General features: G+C 34.5%; 5 protein-coding genes across 12 annotated transcripts; 4 read left to right on the forward strand and 1 right to left on the reverse strand.

Moving 5' to 3' along the window:
- The first annotated feature begins 123 nt into the window (after window positions 1-123).
- On the forward strand, window positions 124-2140 carry AT4G21745 (PAK-box/P21-Rho-binding family protein). The gene is made up of 5 exons (NM_001084952.2): window positions 124-382; window positions 763-909; window positions 1226-1320; window positions 1510-1612; window positions 1713-2140. Exons 2-5 carry the CDS (start codon window positions 858-860, stop codon window positions 1931-1933), a joined length of 471 nt encoding a protein of 156 aa, NP_001078421.1. The 5' UTR covers window positions 124-382; window positions 763-857; the 3' UTR covers window positions 1934-2140.
- A 4416-nt stretch (window positions 2141-6556) lies between these two features.
- Window positions 6557-12289, forward strand: ATML1 (Homeobox-leucine zipper family protein / lipid-binding START domain-containing protein). 4 transcript variants are annotated; one of them, NM_001341511.1, is made up of 12 exons: window positions 7021-7043; window positions 7234-7707; window positions 8357-8718; window positions 8810-8927; window positions 9230-9886; window positions 9978-10079; window positions 10190-10390; window positions 10487-10661; window positions 10790-11061; window positions 11144-11239; window positions 11330-11774; window positions 11854-12251. In NM_001341511.1, exons 3-11 carry the CDS (start codon window positions 8483-8485, stop codon window positions 11759-11761), a joined length of 2289 nt encoding a protein of 762 aa, NP_001329395.1. In that variant the 5' UTR covers window positions 7021-7043; window positions 7234-7707; window positions 8357-8482; the 3' UTR covers window positions 11762-11774; window positions 11854-12251. The 4 variants fall into 4 exon arrangements, with proteins under 4 accessions (NP_001031692.1, NP_001329395.1, NP_001329394.1 ...); NM_001036615.3 differs by lacking the exon at window positions 7234-7707 and having other exon boundaries at window positions 6557-7043; window positions 11854-12289; NM_001341510.1 differs by having other exon boundaries at window positions 7234-8718.
- A 351-nt stretch (window positions 12290-12640) lies between these two features.
- On the forward strand, window positions 12641-15468 carry BGLU47 (beta-glucosidase 47; the record flags this gene model as incomplete). Of its 2 annotated transcripts, none has more annotated exons than NM_001341512.1 (12): window positions 12641-12965; window positions 13064-13130; window positions 13275-13333; window positions 13435-13510; window positions 13589-13663; window positions 13743-13830; window positions 13920-14172; window positions 14285-14400; window positions 14486-14741; window positions 14817-14919; window positions 14990-15083; window positions 15158-15389. In NM_001341512.1, the coding sequence occupies exons 1-12, from the start codon at window positions 12747-12749 to the stop codon at window positions 15387-15389; spliced, it is 1638 nt and encodes a 545-aa protein (NP_001328261.1). In that variant the 5' UTR covers window positions 12641-12746. The 2 variants fall into 2 exon arrangements, with proteins under 2 accessions (NP_001328261.1, NP_193907.2); NM_118296.4 differs by having other exon boundaries at window positions 12719-12965; window positions 14486-14745; window positions 14851-14919; window positions 15158-15468.
- On the reverse strand, window positions 15035-17895 carry AT4G21770 (Pseudouridine synthase family protein; the record flags this gene model as incomplete). Of its 2 annotated transcripts, NM_118297.5 has the most annotated exons (10): window positions 17649-17895; window positions 17440-17571; window positions 17098-17352; window positions 16933-17014; window positions 16543-16658; window positions 16397-16451; window positions 16185-16296; window positions 15916-16085; window positions 15492-15827; window positions 15035-15350 (listed from the first exon to the last, which is right to left on the reverse strand). In NM_118297.5, the coding sequence occupies exons 1-9, from the start codon at window positions 17861-17863 to the stop codon at window positions 15546-15548; spliced, it is 1419 nt and encodes a 472-aa protein (NP_193908.1). In that variant the 5' UTR covers window positions 17864-17895. The 2 variants fall into 2 exon arrangements, with proteins under 2 accessions (NP_193908.1, NP_001329323.1); NM_001341513.1 differs by lacking the exon at window positions 15035-15350 and having other exon boundaries at window positions 15546-15827; window positions 17440-17895.
- A 612-nt stretch (window positions 17896-18507) lies between these two features.
- On the forward strand, window positions 18508-20012 carry AT4G21780 (uncharacterized protein). Of its 3 annotated transcripts, NM_001341515.1 has the most exons (3): window positions 18648-19106; window positions 19494-19588; window positions 19752-20012. In NM_001341515.1, exon 1 carries the CDS (start codon window positions 18731-18733, stop codon window positions 19076-19078), a length of 348 nt encoding a protein of 115 aa, NP_001328477.1. In that variant the 5' UTR covers window positions 18648-18730; the 3' UTR covers window positions 19079-19106; window positions 19494-19588; window positions 19752-20012. The 3 variants fall into 3 exon arrangements, with proteins under 3 accessions (NP_567635.1, NP_001328477.1, NP_001328478.1); NM_001341514.1 differs by having other exon boundaries at window positions 19494-20012; NM_118298.3 differs by lacking the exons at window positions 19494-19588; window positions 19752-20012 and having other exon boundaries at window positions 18508-19262.
- The last annotated feature ends 512 nt before the right edge of the window (window positions 20013-20524 follow it).

Below are 20524 nucleotides of genomic sequence, written 5' to 3' on the forward strand. Positions count from 1 at the left end.
GCTATGCAATGTTTATTATCTATTTGTAAAATATTCTTAAAATAAACTAACAAATTAGTTATTTTTTGTTGGAAAAAATAATTAATATACATTGTATACTACAAGTAGTGTCATGGTTACCCACTCACTTCTCTTGTCCGATCAAGTCATACTTCTTCTTCCTCGATTCGTCTTCACCATCACATTCTCTCTAAATTTGGCCATCTCTTGATCTTTTCTTGTTTAATTGTATGGTAAATTATATGTTTGCTTAGTGAGAACTTTATACGGAAATGCTTAGAGGCTTCTCCATCAAATGAAAGAAGACCTTCACTCATAGTTGTTTCCACGAGAGTTCCTCATATTAAAACCAACAAGCGAGAGTCTCTGTAATAATCTTCAGGTATTTCTATCATAATGAAAACTTTCTTTTATTTCTTCACAATAAGTAATCATCAATATATACAACAAATATTAACTATAGAATTACTATGTCATTTTGAGAGTTATAATTTTGTTCCAGAGATGAAAGTGATCATTCCGAACTTTATCAATATCATAGGTTAACTAAAGTTCATATGTTATTGAGATGGGTCATAGATTATTGAAGATTTAGTGTTCACAAATTAAATGTACTAATCTACTTCCATGGAATTAAGAAACCATGTACATGCATATATATACTTCCCTCTTATTCCTTCTATGTGTTTTCTACTTTTTCTTATATTTTTTTAACTAATGCTTTGTGTTTATTCATTTTTTTTTCTCTTACTTCTGTAATAGATAAGGAATACTTCTTGTATTGAGCTTCTTACAAATATAAAACTTTCATTAACGTTTTGGAGTTGGCTTCTGATCTTCTCCATCAACATTCAACAATGGCAATGAAGATGAAGGGAATATACAAAAGCTTCAAATCCATAATGTTTGGTATAACTTTCTACCATATATTTAGTTGCTTATAATCTGATGATTAAACTCCATTATATGATGATCTACAAACTTTCTCGCAACTTTATACAAATATATCGTAAGTTCCAGACATAAAATAACATTACGAATTTAATATTATGCTTTACAAATGTAAATTTCGTAAGTTCAAGTATAACCCCACAAAACGAATTTTCGGTCCATTATTTAGCCAATATGGTCCATGTTATGTATCCATGGGAGCATTGAGTAGATGTTTTATGTGATAAGTATTACAAGAACAGCTATTAAATGATGAATTTTTTTTGGTCAACAGTTGGGAAAGAAAGAGATTTGGAAATTGGGCACCCAACAGAAGTAAAACATGTGGCCCATATTGGTTGGGGCTCCTCTGGCAGTGATCCTGGTTGGGTAAGCTCTCTCTCTTTATCTAAATATTAATATTTCTTGTTATACTTTTCAAGTCTGAACTATACATTTAAAAGTATGTTATGAATATGAACTCTTGAAGTATCAAATGATGTTTTAACACACACAATACTGATAATCTAGTTTTCTGATGATGCTTATTTCAAAATTTATTTGTTTTTCGGGGTGTAGATGAGTGACTTTAAGGCAGGAGCAGAGTTTTTATCTCCAAGAACATCATCTTTCAGTCATACAAGACATTCAGATTCTTTCTTCACCACTTCTGATTCCACTGGTAATTTTATTGCTGCGTGCACTAAATTAATAGAGTGCATAAATATTTTTTAGTTAGAGTTACATACTAAATGGAACTGTTTATCTTCGTTAAACTACAGAATTCGATCAGGACCAACTGAATATATCAGATAGGATAAGAGATGTGCCTCCTATACCAGTAGGTCTATCCAAGATTCATACTAAGAGCAAGAATAGGAGAAAGAAACCATCTTCGACGTCATCACCAAGATCCAGACCATCTCCAAAATCTTCGAGATCAATGGGTTTATCGAAGTCATCACATAAATCAATGGTGTCTCGGTTAAACTCTAATGCATAATTAGAGTGAACTAAAAAGTACAATGAATATACGAAAATCAAAAGCTTGTTCATTGTGCAAAAGATTTTTTTTTTTTTTTTTGTAGTTCTCGTGATTTTCTTTTTTTCTAAGTGTTTGATTCGTAGTTCTTTTTTTCCGTAGTTCTCATATATCGAAAAGTTCTATGTACATTGTAGAAAGACGTAAAAAAATAAATTATTTTTTGTGAGAAAAATTTATTGTTTAACTAATTTTTCTTTTGTAATATAGATGTGAACTTTGTTTGGAAATATGAATTTTTTTAAAAAAGAGAATATTAATATAGAATAAACTTAATAGCAATATTATAAAATATTTCAAACACTTTAATTTTCTTAAGAGAACAAACAGTCTTCATTTTTGTTTTCATATTTTAATTTTCTTTAACCGACAATGTATGAATGTACTCTTACAGCACTTATGAGGTCTAAATAATACCAAATGATTAAATCATATTAATGTTTATAACTTACTATGAGAAATCAATTATAAAGCATTATCCAAGAAAGAGGCAAAAATAATAATAATGAAAAACTCTTTAATAAAAAAAGCCAAGCAATGAACGTGATGCTTTTGGTTGCCTAAAGGCCCGGCCCATATTGCCAACTTGTATTATCTAACCTAATGTTACTCAGTCTCTTACCATAGTCCATACAATTGCATTTTTATTTATGCATCTTGATTTACTGTGTACATGTAAAAATTTAGAATACACAACATCTTACAAATAAACACAGTACAAATGTTTAACAAAAGAAAAACATAGTACACATATATATATAGGCCCCGAGCGTTCATCAAATGAGGCTGAGACATATAGCTTTGACGGCCCGTTACTTAATCATCTTTAAAGTACAGAGCAGGGTGGGACAAAATTGTATGCGATTAGTTGTTGACAAAAAAACATACATATACATATTTAATTTTGTCATCTATTATATATACCATTTTAATCACATATACAATTCTGAGCTTAACAATCCATATATGGATGATTTGATGTCTTATGATTTTTCTAGAATTGTTTAGTTTTCTAGAGCTTAACAAGCCGTAGATGATTGGTTTTCTTCTCATCTACAACGAACACTATGTAAATTGTAAATTATTTTTTAAAATGAAATATTAAGTTTACGCATATAATTACTAAATATGACCAACTTTTTATATGTTAGGTTTCAGAAAATTCAAAATCGTGTTGTCATAATTTTTAACATAAAAGTACGAATCTATTTCGATGTAATTAAACTAGAAGCACAAGTTGACTATATTGATCCAATTGTCAAGTAACATTCTTATTTAGGGTATATACACTCACTAATATCTCTTGCAAGTAATCTTACATTAGCATTTATCTTCACTATATGATTACCGGTCTCCTCTTTATAAGCAACCACAGTTATAAAAAAAAACTTTAAACAAAAAAATAGCTTTCACAACTAACCATTATAGTTAAAAGAAAAAGGCAATTTCGAAAATAAAGCTTAGTTTCTTATTTGACATATTAAACTTTTTAGTTTTACATTGATTCTGAACTGTACCCAATTTTTTTAAAGCTTATCAAAGAAAAAACAAGAACAAAACGATGCATAGTTTCTAAAATGTGCTAAAATTCAGAAACTGAAACATGATTCATTGTCTGAAACTTTGTTTCAAATTACTGAAAATAATCATTCACTGGACCAAAACAAATAAATAAAATAAAATCGAATTTCTGAATTTGGAAATTGGTTTTTGGTTTTTAATTTTAAACAAAACAAAAACGAAATTTGAAGGCAATAAATGAGTTAGTTGGTAGGCAGAAGTCACTCGTTCCCACTAGCTATTATTATTAGAAGAAACGTCCCCACAACTCCAAGGCGTTTCAGTTCCTTTAATTTACTGAATTACCCTCCTCATATCTATAAAAAATCACCTCTTGTACCAATGCCCCATTTACACATCCTGTCGTTTATTTCTAGACTAAGTGGACTACATGTCGGTTATTTGATTCGCACCATGCGTATTTGGATTATCGCTAACACACCCCTTCAAACAATACGCTTAACTCGTATTACAAAATTTCAAGTGATGAATTATCTATGTATAAGATATAGATAGGAACAACTAAGCATCGAGAAATTTGTATATAAATCAACTAGACTTATATATATTTCGATACAGAATTTATACGTATTATATCAAATTAATTAGTAATTGTTTCCTCTACGTGAGTTTAATTAACAATGATAAGCTACATTGAGTGTATCAGTTCTAAAACTTTATAGTATGCTACAATCAATTTTTCTAAGTAACAACTTCAAGCAAGGAATCACACACACACAGTGGTACATAATAAACTTGATTTTAATATCATATGATCAGCATCATTAACGGAATAAGTTAAGTAATTCGTCATCCATACTACTAAGTCATATTAAAATCATAATCAAACTTAAAAGCCGATTAGAAAGAGAGCAAATATATCTAAAAATTCACGAGGAAGACGACAAATGCAAGGAAACACAGCTAGTATTATTAAACTTAATAGATATTGGATGAATGACTGCATAATATATATCACATTAAAAGTGGACATAAATTTGCATATGTGTAATGTACCTCTCCACAATTAATCGCGGACCATTTATTTTACTATTACAAGTCAAGTAACTTTATATTGTTGATCCATAATTCTTTTCGAACATAAAATCATATACTTAGGCCATTTTCAACTGTCAAAACTCGAATCCGAGAACCAAATTTCACCATTTTCCAAAAATGATGAGTGTCGACCAAATGGGGTACTACTGTCTAATCAGGAACTTGTGAACAAATTTTCAACCTTTTCCAAATAAGACGAGTGTCAACCAACTTTTTCCAACCAAGAGATATTGGGTTGCTACACAAATACTTAATAGCCATTGCATATTTATGCATATGCAAATGCAGGGTCGTGGCGTCAGAAAGAAACATAGGACCCTCAACATATTTAATATTTTGGGAGCTATATTTGACTATTTCATATTAGAAAATAATAATAAAAAAGTGTTGGTTTTATATCAAATTGTAATTTACGAAAAACTTATGCTTTTGCGCAATGATTTTTGTAAAGTATCTACTATGTTTAGTGTTTACATTGATTAGTAGGCTGCCGTTTTTTTTCTTGTGTATTATGTACTATATATGAATATGAACATTTGTAAAAGTGAATCTTGTCATTTTCTTGTTGAAAACATATATAGTATGTGCAAACAAAGCATAGGTTAATCCAATACCACACAAATAACACGTCAGGTAAATCCAATAATAAATCGTATGTGCATGTATGTGTATTCATGTATGTTACATGAATGTCTGAATCAGTCAGTGTACGTATATGATGTAGGTGATGTAAATCTTAATGTATGAGCTGTTTCTTGGACCATGGTCCACAATGGATATTGCTCCCCAACTACATTAGTCAATCGACTGGCCAATTTTTAATTAAGATAATTAATCCAAACTACCATTAAATATAACTTTGACCTTTTTTCTATTCATTTTTAGATATTATTGGAACTTACGTAGTTTACATGCATCTCATCCCTTTCTTTTGCTCCTTGAAAGTGGGTCCAATCACAAAAAATGATCTTATATTTTGTATTTTGTATTTTAAAAACTCATAATTATATAGGTTCAAAAATTTAATTAACATCAGTGTATACTATAATTACTACTCTAGCCAACAAGATAAATTCATTTTGACATCAGCCAAAAGATAAAAATTTGGTTAAAAACTATTGGATTAGCTTTTAGTATTTAATATTTTATGTACTGATTAAATACGAATTTAGAAATCTAGGATATAAGTGAGGGTGTATAATAAGGGAGGGGTGGACCATTAATAGCGATGTGCAATTAAAAATTATGATTAAGAATCTAGGAAATTTGTAGATTGCTTAGTTATTTTTATGGCGATCGTCGTGTCAATGTCATGGATTTTGAAACTTTAAATTAATCTCTTAAATTAGCACCTACCTTTGAATTTTATAGAATCTTTTTATTTTATATGTTTAATTTTATAGAATCTAACTAGCTTATTTTGAGATTAAATTGTTTAGTTACTTTTATAACAGTATAAATGTATAATGAGGACCTAAGAATGTAGTCCTGTAATGTTCTTGCTATTCTACTTAATCTCATCACCAATCAACCATCAAAAGAAGCTAGTACTAATAAAACCTGCAGGTATTCGAATAATAATTAAGCTCAAACACTATACTAATTTATGGAGGATTATATATTCAATGAATTAGGAACCTCATGATGGACATTATTGACTGATATAATGTGTATACTAATTGTGAGTATTTAAAAACCATACAAAGCATTTATATGTCCACATATATTGGACACACATGCAATCAATGTTCAATATGCTCCACACACAGAAATAAAAATACTCTTTCTGATCATATGATACATCATACATATACTAAAAAAATCTAAAATGAACTATAACCACAAGCATATATAATAACAATGAAATGGTAATGTTTCTTCATTTTTATTTGTTCAAATTCTTATTCGGTTGTTTTTTCTTACCCTACGAGAATCCGTGAGGTCAAAGGGAAACAGTGATTTTTTTTTTGTATTTTGTTTTTTAAATTGATGAACTGTAAAACTCTCTCTCTAGAAAAATATATAAGTAGTAGTATGAATTTTCTCTCACTAAAAGCATTAATGGACCTTTCGATAATCATAAATGCAATGCACCCTCTCTATGCATTTCGCAATAACTCCTTTTCCTTCTGCCACATCCTCTTCCTCACCTCTTTCTCTTCTTCCCTTTCTCCTAAGTTCCTCCTCCACCAAATTCTCCATTTATTTCGTTAACTATCCTCCATTTGTTTTCTTCTGAAGAGTGATATATTCTACCTTTCTCTGGTTAAAGAAACTCCCTGAATCCACCGGTTATGTCTTGACCGGCTATAAGCCTATAAACTGATGCCCTAAGACACCTTTTTAGGTTTCTCAATAATTCTCCGCATCTATCTTTTCTTCTCCACAAGTAAGAGAACCAGAAAACCAGAGAAGAAGCCGAGCTAGCTAGGGTTTCATTGTGTGCACAAAAGTAAGATCTCTCTCTCTAACCAATACTTGTGTAATTTGTCTTTGTTTCTTTGAGCAAATATTGCATGTTTGTTCATATTAGCCGGATCCGTTTTATATTTTTTCATGATCTACATTTTATCTTTATTTTGTTTGTAAATTAATGAGTTTTTTTTTTTTTTTTCTGTTTTTGTCACGATCTAAAAAACAAGCGTTACAAAGAAGAAGAAAAACCTTTTTGGAGTTAGAAGTGTAAAAGGGGTTTCAGTTTGACGAATTTTCCTTAGTAGTTGTGTAAAAAAAGGCCATTGACTTAATGTCAACTCTATATATCTACACATTTTTTTATTAATTAGTTTTTGTTTTTTTCCCACTTCATTTACCTTTAGTCAATGAATTTTTACTGAAAACGTTTTTTCAAGGTCAATTTCACTGAGTTAAAAAAAAAAGTTTTATTTTTAACCAAAAATTACGTTTTTTCCTAGGCTTCGGTAACCTGTGAATTCCTCTATCTCACTAGCTTTTATGTAGAAGAGAGAGAAGGCAACATTAAATTCGATCTAAAACTTCAAGAAACCAAAACAACACTTCAAAAAAAAAAAGAGATCTGTTCTATAGAGTTTTAATCTTTTCTTTCGACTCGAGTTTGGCTCAACAAAGTTTATATCGATTTGGCACTCTAAAATGTAAGTAGAACCAAATGAATCTTGTATTTTATGTACGTTAATAAAAAATTAGGGTTTCCTAGACGACAATCTCGTCATCCGTTTCTTCTTTGTCTACCTCTGCGTTTTCTTGTAGATCCGATGATGTGCTCAGTCTTGTGACTTTCAAGATTGATTTTATCGTTATTGTTTGAAGATATGTGGTTTGATTATTTTCTCAACACATTGTGTCCTTTTAGCGCTTTACTTCAGTTTCTCTCTAATTTTCATAATATTATTATTGAACATTATGCTTAATTATTCATCCGAATATTCGTGTCCCATTTTTTAAATTGAATTTCAGGATAACTTGTATTTTATATGCAACGAGGTTATGTCACGTAGTGGGTGCATTTATATTCATACCCTTTTTGATAAGATGAATGCATATGCTTATATAAGCGTATAGGTATAAATAACCATCAAAAATAGAGAAAAAGACCAATATTTTGCTTTTCGGTTACTTATGAAATGTGAAAAAGACCATATAAATATATCTATTAAAGGGAAGTATAGTTTCATAAAATCTTGAGGATTACATTCCATAAACCAAGATTACCTTCCGTTTTTGCTTTGATCCTCTTCTTATCAAATATATAAACATGACCATTTGATCTTTCATTTTGGATAGTGGGATATACAGGCAGAAGAAAATCGAGATAAATCAACTAAATGATTTGGATAATCATCTTGAAGATTTGAAGGAAAATCCAAGAGCTTCAAAAACTCCAAAAATTGATAGGCATCCATCATCATCATGTATCATCCAAACATGTTCGAATCTCATCATCATATGTTCGATATGACGCCGAAAAACTCCGAAAACGATTTGGGTATCACCGGGAGCCACGAAGAGGATTTCGAGACTAAGTCCGGCGCAGAAGTCACCATGGAGAATCCTTTAGAAGAAGAGCTTCAAGATCCTAATCAGCGTCCCAACAAAAAGAAGCGTTACCACCGTCACACACAACGCCAGATTCAAGAGCTAGAGTCGTAAGAATTTTTTCTACTTGAAAATGTTTTTATTGTTTTTCGAGGATCACTTAGGGTTTATGTGTATTTGTTTGTTTGGTTACGGTTTTAGGTTCTTCAAGGAATGTCCTCATCCAGACGATAAGCAAAGAAAGGAGCTGAGTCGCGAGCTAAGCTTAGAACCTCTTCAAGTCAAGTTTTGGTTCCAAAACAAACGCACTCAAATGAAGGTATTTTTACTATATAGTATATATATACTTCGGCCAATTTTGATTATTAATTCTATTATTTTCATTTACCGGTCTCGAATCTTCAAGAGAGTTATATATATATTTTTCAGAATAATCAAATGAATTTGATGTGTATTTCCAACCACATTTTGATTTAGATACTACGAAGCCTTATTTAAACACATGTACTTAGCTAGTTCCAAGATTAAGTTCATTTTGTCAAAAGATCTATCCATTTGTTTTGGTATATACTCTTGATGAGACCAAACATAAGAAGATATATAACATTGGGACTTGTATAGGCACAACATGAGAGGCACGAGAACCAGATACTGAAGTCAGAAAATGACAAGCTCCGAGCAGAGAACAATAGGTACAAGGATGCTCTAAGCAACGCAACATGCCCAAACTGTGGTGGTCCGGCAGCTATAGGAGAAATGTCCTTCGACGAACAGCATTTAAGGATCGAAAATGCTCGTTTACGCGAAGAGATTGACAGAATCTCTGCCATAGCTGCTAAATACGTAGGGAAGCCTTTAATGGCTAATTCCTCTTCTTTCCCTCAGCTCTCTTCTTCACACCACATTCCCTCGCGCTCGCTTGATCTTGAAGTTGGGAACTTTGGGAACAATAACAATAGCCACACTGGTTTCGTTGGGGAAATGTTTGGAAGCAGCGACATTTTGAGGTCGGTTTCGATACCTTCTGAGGCTGATAAGCCTATGATTGTTGAGTTAGCTGTTGCAGCAATGGAAGAGCTTGTGAGAATGGCTCAAACTGGTGATCCCTTATGGGTTTCAAGCGATAATTCTGTTGAGATTCTCAATGAAGAAGAGTATTTTAGGACGTTTCCTAGAGGAATTGGACCGAAACCTATCGGTTTGAGATCAGAAGCTTCAAGAGAGTCTACTGTTGTTATCATGAATCATATCAATCTCATTGAGATTCTAATGGATGTGGTATAATTCTGTTACTCTAACTCTGATTTTTAAAATTTTAACAAAGGTTCTAACTTATAGTTGACACTTTTGCTGTTCTTTCTCTGTATAGAATCAATGGTCTAGTGTGTTCTGCGGGATTGTATCAAGAGCATTGACTCTAGAAGTTCTCTCAACTGGCGTAGCAGGGAACTACAATGGGGCATTGCAAGTGGTATGACACTCAAAGACCTTGATTTGGTTACTTGCTTTACAAGGTATTATTCTTAATCATGTAGTGAGATTTCTCATGTGTTTGATCTTTGTTTTCTTGGTATGCAAAAGATGACAGCAGAGTTCCAAGTCCCATCGCCGCTTGTCCCTACTCGTGAGAACTACTTTGTAAGGTACTGTAAACAGCACAGTGACGGTATTTGGGCGGTTGTGGATGTCTCTTTGGACAGCCTAAGACCAAGTCCGATCACTAGAAGCAGAAGAAGACCCTCTGGTTGTCTGATTCAAGAATTGCAGAATGGTTACTCCAAGGTAAACTTAAGGTCTAAATTGATAATTTTAAAAGTATGAGGTTGAGAATTTGAAAAGAAGAGAAATGATTAGGTGATGGTTTTGTTTTGTTTGAAGGTGACATGGGTAGAGCATATTGAGGTGGATGATAGATCGGTTCACAACATGTATAAACCGTTGGTTAATACCGGTTTAGCTTTCGGTGCAAAACGTTGGGTGGCTACACTTGACCGCCAATGTGAGCGGCTCGCCAGTTCCATGGCCAGCAACATTCCGGCTTGTGATCTTTCCGGTATGTACACCACACCATCAAATGAAAATATTTTTAGGGTCATTTTGATCAATTTGTTAATATTGGTATTAAATTGAAAAATATTAATTTACTAATTGAGTCCCTTAACTTTATGGTAATTATGAAAGTGATAACGAGTCCTGAGGGGAGAAAGAGCATGCTGAAACTAGCGGAGAGAATGGTGATGAGCTTCTGTACCGGAGTCGGCGCGTCAACTGCGCATGCCTGGACTACATTGTCGACCACAGGATCCGACGACGTTCGGGTCATGACCCGAAAGAGCATGGATGATCCGGGAAGACCTCCAGGCATCGTTCTCAGCGCCGCTACTTCTTTCTGGATCCCTGTAGCTCCAAAACGAGTGTTCGATTTTCTCAGAGATGAAAACTCAAGAAGCGAGGTAATTAATACTCAAGTCATAAAGAGGCCCTTTTTGAAAAAAAGATCGATAAGTTACTTATTCTTGAGTTCAATTTTTGCAGTGGGATATACTTTCCAATGGAGGCTTGGTTCAAGAAATGGCTCATATCGCAAATGGTCGTGATCCTGGGAATAGTGTCTCCTTGCTTCGAGTCAATGTAAGTAATGTTCTTGAAATCTAGTAGTTTCTGTATAACCCCACTGTTGCTTGTGTTCAAAGTCTCAACATTTTGTTTGTTTAAAAACAGAGTGGGAACTCAGGGCAGAGCAACATGTTGATCTTACAAGAAAGTTGTACGGACGCATCAGGGTCCTATGTGATATACGCACCAGTTGATATAATAGCTATGAACGTTGTCCTGAGTGGTGGTGATCCGGATTATGTCGCTTTGTTACCATCCGGATTCGCTATTTTGCCGGATGGCTCTGCTAGAGGAGGAGGAGGTAGTGCTAATGCCAGTGCTGGAGCCGGAGTTGAAGGAGGAGGAGAGGGGAATAATCTTGAAGTGGTTACTACTACTGGGAGTTGTGGCGGTTCACTACTCACAGTTGCGTTTCAGATACTTGTTGACTCTGTTCCTACCGCTAAACTCTCTCTCGGTTCAGTTGCTACAGTCAATAGTCTGATCAAATGCACTGTCGAGCGGATTAAAGCCGCTCTGGCCTGCGACGGAGCCTAATCGATGTTTTCGGGTAAGCTTTTTTCTTTATGTTTTCATCTATTTTTGGATAATCACACTTTCTTGATATGTTTTGGTTTGTGTTTTTGCAGAAGGTAAGAGTGAAAGGGGAGGTTTAGGGAGTTTATGATAATGTTTGTGGTCTTTTGTTTTTTTAAGTCTTTTGAGATTCTCCAAAGGAAGTCAAGAACGCACCTTTTTGCGTTTAATCTCATTTCCGCGTTTGTTAGCGGCGGGCCGAAAAAAAGAGGCTTGAGAAAGAAAAGGTAAAGAGGTTCGGGTATTGACTTCTGCTGGAACCAAAAAAAAAAGAATCGGGTTTGTTGTGTTTCGGCGGTTTAGCGTTTTGCGTTTTCTTTGTTATTATTTATCATTGACTAGTGAACAGTTTAGCGTTCTGCTTTTCGCGTCTACTGTGAAACTCCTTGTTATTAAGCCACTCTAGTGGTACTGTCATTATATATTATGAATCTATGAAACTGTGTTTATTAGTTTGTTTCTTTAATCCAAACTTGAGATTCTCTTCTACTTTTTACATCTCTTTCAATCTGTTTCAATATGACCAAAAAGAATGATTTTACAGAAATAAATATTTGTCCTTATATTGAAGAAAACAATGGCTACAAATAATATACTAATCAGTGAGCTTTGTCATGTTCTAATAATTTAAAAGATATCTATCGTTGTCGGTTCTTGCAATCTAAAGTCATATTCTTTCCAAGTGACAGAAGGAAAATTAACAATTGAATTAATCTCAACAACACAAATTATTTTGTTGGCCCATCAAATCTTTATTACTATTTTCCATTAGTCAGAATTTTGAAAATTTCAAATCATTAGCAAGCTGGTTTGGTGAAATATCATTGTCAACCTAAAAGTGAAGAAGCCACTCATATTCCTTTTCTGTCTATATAACTTATAATCTCGAACACATAAAAAATGAAAAATCTTTAGTTTCTGAAATTATGGAGACCAAGTCATCAAAATGAAAAAATCTATAGTTTATGAAATAATGGAGACTAAGTCATCAATGTACCTTTCTCAGTTCCGACTTTGGCTCTGCTTCATCATCACAACCTTGGTCTCATTGTCATCTTCAACAAGATGGTATGATGATCATATCTCATTGAAAGAGATTCACGCAGAAGAAACTTTCCATTTTCCAAAAAACTTTCTCTTTGGCACAGCTTCTTCTGCTTACCAGGTTCTTAGTTCTTCTTTCTTTTTTACTTCAGTCCTCAAGTATAATACAATCTTGTGTTTTAACATTAGTTTTGTTGTGTGCTCTTATGGTATATTCAGTATGAAGGAGCTTACTTAACTGACGGCAAAACCCTAAGCAACTGGGACGTTTTCACAAACATCTCTGGTAAGATCTCATGAAACCATTTTGTAAATTGTGATTTAAGCTATAACAAAAAATTCAAAACTTTTAGGGTTTTTGTTACCATTCTTGTCTCTCAAGTCACCATAAGAAACTGACGTATACCTTTCTTGATATATCTTTGTACAGGAAAAATTGCGGATGGAAGCCATGGGAAAGTCGCTGTTGATCATTACCATCGATATCCGGTAACTAACTGTAAATCTATACATCAAATATCAATTTTCGATACAAATCTCACAGTAATAAGTGTCTAGCAAGAAACAAGTTGTAATTCTTACGTTAACAGGGAGATTTGGATCTGATGGAAGATCTTGGAGTTAATAGCTATCGACTTTCTTTATCATGGGCTCGGATTCTTCCAAGTGAGATTTTATTTTTTCATGTATCTATATATCAAACTTTTTTTTTGTGTTTTCAAAAACTTCTGTTTGTTTTCCCAGAGGGAAGATTTGGAGATGTGAACATGGGTGGTATCGATCATTACAACAGAATGATCAATGATATTCTCAAAACAGGTAATAATTAAATTTTCTTGAGAATATTTCTCAAGACCAAGATAAGAAAAAAAACAATACTTAGCACAATCATTCTCAGGAATCGAGCCATTTGTCACGTTGACACATTACGACATTCCTCAAGAACTCGAATATAGATACGGAAGTTGGCTAAACCCCCAAATCCGGTACGTAGATACACACACACAACACATATGTACAAGTAGACACATACAGTACAATGATACACTGAAATTAAGATAATTGTTGGTCTCAGGGAAGATTTCGAACATTACGCAAATATTTGCTTCCGACACTTTGGAGACAGGGTTAAATTCTGGTCTACTTTCAACGAACCAAACGTTCAAGTGATTTTGGGTTACCGGACAGGAACTTACCCGCCTTCACGTTGTTCCAAGCCTTTTGGAAACTGCTCGTGTGGCGATTCTTACATAGAGCCACTTGTAGCCGCTCACAACATTATCCTTTCACATTTAGCCGCCGTCAACTTATACCGTACAAAATTTCAGGTATATCAATATTGTTACCGTGTGTGACAAAAAAAAAATAAAAAATAATCAATATTGTTACCGTGTACTAAATATTTCAAAACTCTTTTAATTTAAGATTGGTTTCGTTTAGGAACAACAAAGAGGACAGATCGGTATTGTTATGAACACAATCTGGTTTGAACCGATTAGTGATTCTTTAGCAGATAGATTAGCTGCTGACAGAGCTCAAGCTTTCTATTTGACTTGGTAAGCTGGATTGGTTTTCAAAATATTGTTCCCACCTTAGCGCCATTACCGGGGTTTTGATATCGAAAGAGTGCGAAAAATGCAGGTTCTTGGATCCGGTTGTGTTTGGAAGATATCCAAGAGAAATGCGAGAAATTCTTGGCGATGATCTTCCTGAATTCACGAAGGATGATCTTAAAAGCTCCAAGAATGCATTAGACTTCATTGGGATTAATCAGTACACAAGCAGATACGCGAAAGATTGTCTGCATTCCGTATGTGAACCGGGCAAAGGAGGTTCGAGAGCTGAAGGTTTTGTCTATGCAAACGCCCTCAAAGACGGTTTACGTTTAGGAGAACCAGTAGGTAGACCAACCAATCGAAAGTAAAACTGTTTAGAAACATTTCTGAGGTGTTTGATTATGGTAATGATGCAGACTGGAGTAAATTGGCTTTCTGTTTATCCACAAGGAATGGAGGAGATGTTGATGTATGCAACAGAGCGATACAAAAACATTACATTGTATGTAACAGAAAACGGTAAGCACGTCGGCACTCGTCTTTGTCTCTGCAATTTCTGCGACAGTTTTTGATCTCATCAATTTTGCAGGTTTTGGTGAGAACAATACCGGAGTATTGTTAAACGATTACCAGAGAGTGAAGTTCATGAGCAACTACTTAGATGCACTCAAAAGAGCAATGAGGTAATTATGCTTCAACTTCAGAAAAAACTCATATATGTCTCGATTCTAAACCCTAAAGCTACTTGTGCAAATAGGAAAGGAGCAGATGTAAGAGGATACTTCGCCTGGTCTTTACTAGACAACTTCGAGTGGATATCCGGTTATACCATAAGGTTCGGTATGTACCATGTCGATTTCAGTACTCAAGAGAGAACCCCGAGACTGTCAGCTTCTTGGTACAAAAACTTCATCTTCCAGCACAGAGCTCTATCAAAAGATGATTGGTGCCTGAAACAAAAGGAAGACACAAATTTCTTTCTTATTTGATTCTTCCATTAAGTAGGAGAGTAATGTAATAGTAAGCTGTTTTGTAGAAATCAGTTCCAATAAACAAGACATATTCCTTGTGTATAACAAAAAGTTCTTTACCTCTCATTTACTGCGGCAAGTTTAGATAAGATCCTCGACATCAGAACATGTGTTTCATCTCCACCATGGAGTCCCAGCTTCATAGAAGTGCTCGCCATCATCATCGTCCCATGAGATTTGACAAGCTTGAAGACCGATTCCTACCCTCGGTTCCTTGCCATGTCTATCAATCCATTCGGCAACAGCGGTTTCCTTTTGGTTCTCCTCCATTGTGTAATGTTTCTTTGCTTTCCCATACGGGTTGGTATCAGGATTCCCCATTTCTGCAATCGCTGCTGGCATGTACATAGAGTCACCAACCAACGGTGCCCCACAAGCTGCAAGCTGGGCCCGGATCTGAAAAGCCATTCAACATAGCAACTGGATGATCCCAACATATTCATATGATTATCATGTCTATTAGGATATGGGTCGATGAACATACCTGGTGAGTCTTGCCTGTTAAAAGGTTTATTGTACACTCATAAGCAAACTCTTTTGAAGTCCATCCACAGTCTTCAATATCGTGTTTCTTCTCAGTAGCTGCATCGGGCCAAGGAATCTTCTTACATTCTAAAACCTCAAGTTGACACAAGTGCCAGCCTTGAATTGAATCTGCATTTCAAGAAATATTCACATCACTAAGAAGATCCATAGCATCGAATATTCAAAATATGTTCTGATGATGATTCTTGACATTTCTGTAGTGTTTACCTTCGGCTACGAGTCTTGGAGCCATATTTTTTGGGCGCATATAATGTGAGATAATTCCAATGGGAAGAGGTGCCGCAGCAAGAGCACGATATAGTTTCTTCACTTCTTTATTCTTGAAAATAAGAATAAAGAACAAAACGTATTGAAAAAATTAACTAATCAGCACAGCTTGTTCCTGTTTCCAGTCAAACAGCATTGTAAAGCAAACTCACTCTTATTTTTGTGTGGAAGACCGAGCAGTACTCTTTTGTTCTAGCAAAGACGACACTGTAGAGAAAGAAAGCAATTTAACCTGGTCACTTAAAAGATGTTAACTTAACAAACTTCAAAGCATGAAAAAGCTTTTACAGGACAGTACCAGCCTTCTGTACAGTTATCAATCTGATGCGTTGTTTTCAGTGGTTCTGGTAAATCCAATGCACGTGAGGCAAATGTAGCACAGCTCTCTTCGATGTTATCCGTCGTGCCCCCAACCTGATAACATTCCAATGTAGGTCAACACATTCAATCGCTAAGTTCAGTACTTAAACCACAATCAGAAGTTTCTAAGAAATTGATGAAAAGAAATATCTCTGCATACCCAAGAAATGGAACACAATAAAACATTTTGATAGTAAGTTACAGTCACATAATGTATAAAACTAGTCCAACAATATTTACAAGGTGAAGTACTTTTTTTGCAAGATATCTAATGCAACTACAATGGTCAAGAATATTGAAAAGAAAGCCTAATGGATATATTACACACCGTAGTCCCGGCAGGTTTATCCAAAATGACATAAGAGTCAGTCACAGCAACAATCCGTGACTTCCAATCAATTTCATAACACCTGATAAACAACACACCCTCAAGTCAATTGACAATCACCAAACCTTCCAATTTCAAAACACATTCCTTAAAATATGTAAATACCTTGGAGAACGTTTCGGGTGAACATGAACACGCAAATAAGTTCCAGCTTCAGCATACTGATTGGTATGAGTCACACGAAACGTTTTCTGAGCTTCTCTAACAGTTTTTCCTTTAATAGAAGATCTCTTCTTTAGTACAGAAGGAGAGGTTACTTCTTCAAACAGTATAATTTCCTCAGGAGTCGCAGTTGGTGGAGGTTTAGGACATACAAGAGCGTAATGTACAGCTCCAAATCGAATAAGATCTGCAACATATCTTCATAGAATGAAAATTTTTTTATATACACTCCATTCCAAGCTCTAAACATACGAGTACTTAGACCACAAAGAGTTAGTGACTTACAAAGGAGGAAGATCTAATTGTTTAGAGATAAACTCAGATACAAGAACGTCGTCTTCTAACACAACCATATGTTCAATTCTTGGTGGAAGATTATATGCAGGACATGGCATCAATCGATTGTATTCATGGTATCTGAAAAAAAACACATTTCACAGTAAAGTATCGAAATTTGAACGAATTGAATCAAAAGAATCAGACTTTAAACATACCCAGAATTGGAAGAAGAAGAGAGTGTGGTTTGATTTTGAGAATCGGTTTTGAGTAAGGACAAGCAAGTGAATCTCTTTGGAGAAGAAATGAAACGTGGAGAGTGTTTGTTGGAACGAAACAATGGAGTAGTGACACGGGTGGACGCTAAAGTACGCAGGAGAGATACCGGCGCAGTGAGGTTCCGGTAACCGCCGGTTAACGCCGGCGAAGCCATTGTTGATGCTGTGGTAAATGCCCTAAGAATCGTTATCGTTATAGCGCCAATCTACTATTTGGGCCGAACTGAATCTTTGTATTGGGCCCATTTGAGAAACTTGGTTCAGTGATAAATTTGGTTGGTTTGGTGGTTAATTCCGGTTTGTTGGCCGTCTCTAGTTTGTTTGTGGGATTGATCGAAATTATTATGTTCCCTGACTTTATGGTAAAAGGAGAAACATACTAATCTAAGTGAAAAATAATCTACGGCATGATAGAAGGAAAAATAGTTGAATTAGCCCATCATGATTTAAATGTTAGAGAAAGGTCAGATTACTGTATAATGGATTTAAATAAAAAGTTGGGTGTAGCCAAAAAGAAAATGTAGGTTGTTCGAATATTGTAGTCTAATTTAAAAATAGTTTTATGTAATTTATCAACCGAATCATATTTTGTCATTTCTCTAACAACCTTGTGTCATTGTATTTGCGTTGTTCGGCTGTTCATTTTGGAACAACATCTCTACTTCTATATTCGCTTAAAATCCTCAATCTTCGACATGTCTTTGTTAAAATGTCCAAAATAATATGCATTTATCTATACATATTACGTCTAAAATGTTGATGGACCGATCCTAGTAGTCTTTTTTATTAGAAAAATATAAAAGTTAACAGTGAGATTATATTTGAACATAAATAATCTTAAATACAGTAAAAGGAAGAAAATAGATAAAGAAATGGGATGACCAACCAACAAAAGCCATCACCTATCATATAAAAAGATAATACATTTTCTACTACTTTAGCTTCAAGGATCTTAATAACACTTCGTTACCACTTGATCAAGAGAAACAAAAAGAAAAGCTGTTCATAAAAACTCTCTATCAATGGCTGCTCCAATCGCCATAGGAACACGAGGAACCATCGGATCGCTTGTACGTAAAGAAATCGACTACTTCAAAAACTTCTCTACATGTCATCCCCAATTCGATCCACGGAGAGGCAATTCGGAAGAAAACAAAAATACATTTAAACAAAGAGATCGGTCATCATCACGGTTGGGTTCTTGGTTCTCTAAAACTAAATGGAGAAAGAAGAAGCGGCAGACTCGTGGTGGCGGTGGCAAGTTTTTTCCGAGTATGTGCTCGGCGGTGGAGGTTTCCGGCGAGAATCGAGTTCCGGGTTTCAACTATAGGATCTTGAAGAGTGATCATCAGAAGGGCTTGCGTGTGTAGAAAGGAGTCATCATTTATGTGGATTACGGTAAAGACAATGAGATCTACATACAGTTTTTCAAATTTAAAATAATGTCTCATTGTGTTACATACTTACAAGTTACAATGTCAATGAGCATATATTCGAACTTTTAAAATGAAAAAAGAAAAAAAAGTTTATGCTCAAGGAATTCCTTTTTCGTTTGATCCGGTCTGGTCTATATTCAAATTTGGATTCGGTTCTATTCCCGGTTTAAACGTGGTATATCGTCGAATACCTTTATATTCCACATATATATGGATCCTACGTAGCACAAGTCAAAAGTCAATCTTCAAATGCTCGAGTACTTTATTTTCAGGCCTCAACTTTGTTGATGCTAAAACAAAATTGTGCTTGTATATATTTTTTACTCTGAAACTGGTCTTGTTGGAACAGTGAACATGGATTTGAAGGTGACGTTATACAAAACTTGGACAAGAGCTCACATCTTGAATTCCAAAAAAGAGACGATGTTATCATATTTGTCACAGGTGACTAAGATTTTGCTCTTGGCTCTGTACGTAGTAGCCACCTGATTAATTCATCAACTAGAGTTTGAGAGCACACAACTCCAATATGGACCACTAATGAAAAGTTCCTTAGCTCTTGAATTCTGGTTATAAAAGATCTTGTTGAATTTTGTGGGTTTCTCAGTTGGTTAATGACTTCAACACGCTTATGGAGCTCGATACAAGGAGAGAAGAACCATTGCTTCGATTCCGAGATCATAGTGTTGGATACTTAATAATCTTCACACAGTCATGTACAACACATAGAATCCAGAGATCAATAAGAGAATGGAGCGAACGTATTTTGATGGCTGTTGAGTTCAACTACAGCAAACTCTTGCTGTCTCTATACAACAAGAACCCGTAGTTTGCGCTGCGGTGGTCTACAAAATTATGTCATGGCTTGGCCGTTTTCGGAATGCTAAAGATTTGTCTAGTTCTGACGAAATTTGAGGTGGAAAGTGATGATGAAGCCACATGGACGGTCAAAATCGAAATGATTGAAATTTTTGTTTATAATACACGTTCTACGTTTCTTTCATTAGATTCTTTGATGAATTCATCAGTTTTTGTTCGTTTCATTCTTTTGTTCCTTTTGTCGTAATTTTAAACGGAATAATACTATGATTTTATGAACCTTATATAACAACTAAAAGTGTCCGAACAAGCCCTTATTGACGCACACACGTTTTTATGTCTACAAAATTCCGGATATATCAAGCAAGTATCATCAACACGTCTCCAACACTCATACACGGTCAAGCCGCCTACCTAACTCACCTTGTTACAAAACAATATCTTATGGCATGTGTTACACGATTTCAAATATGTATATGAATAATTTATAATTCTTAAATCTTCATATTACTGAAATTAACTCGTTTTAACAGATTGAATGAAAATATATATTATCCTTCA

This window comes from Arabidopsis thaliana, chromosome 4, assembly GCF_000001735.4.
Source record: "Arabidopsis thaliana chromosome 4, partial sequence".
NCBI lineage: Eukaryota > Viridiplantae > Streptophyta > Magnoliopsida > Brassicales > Brassicaceae > Arabidopsis > Arabidopsis thaliana.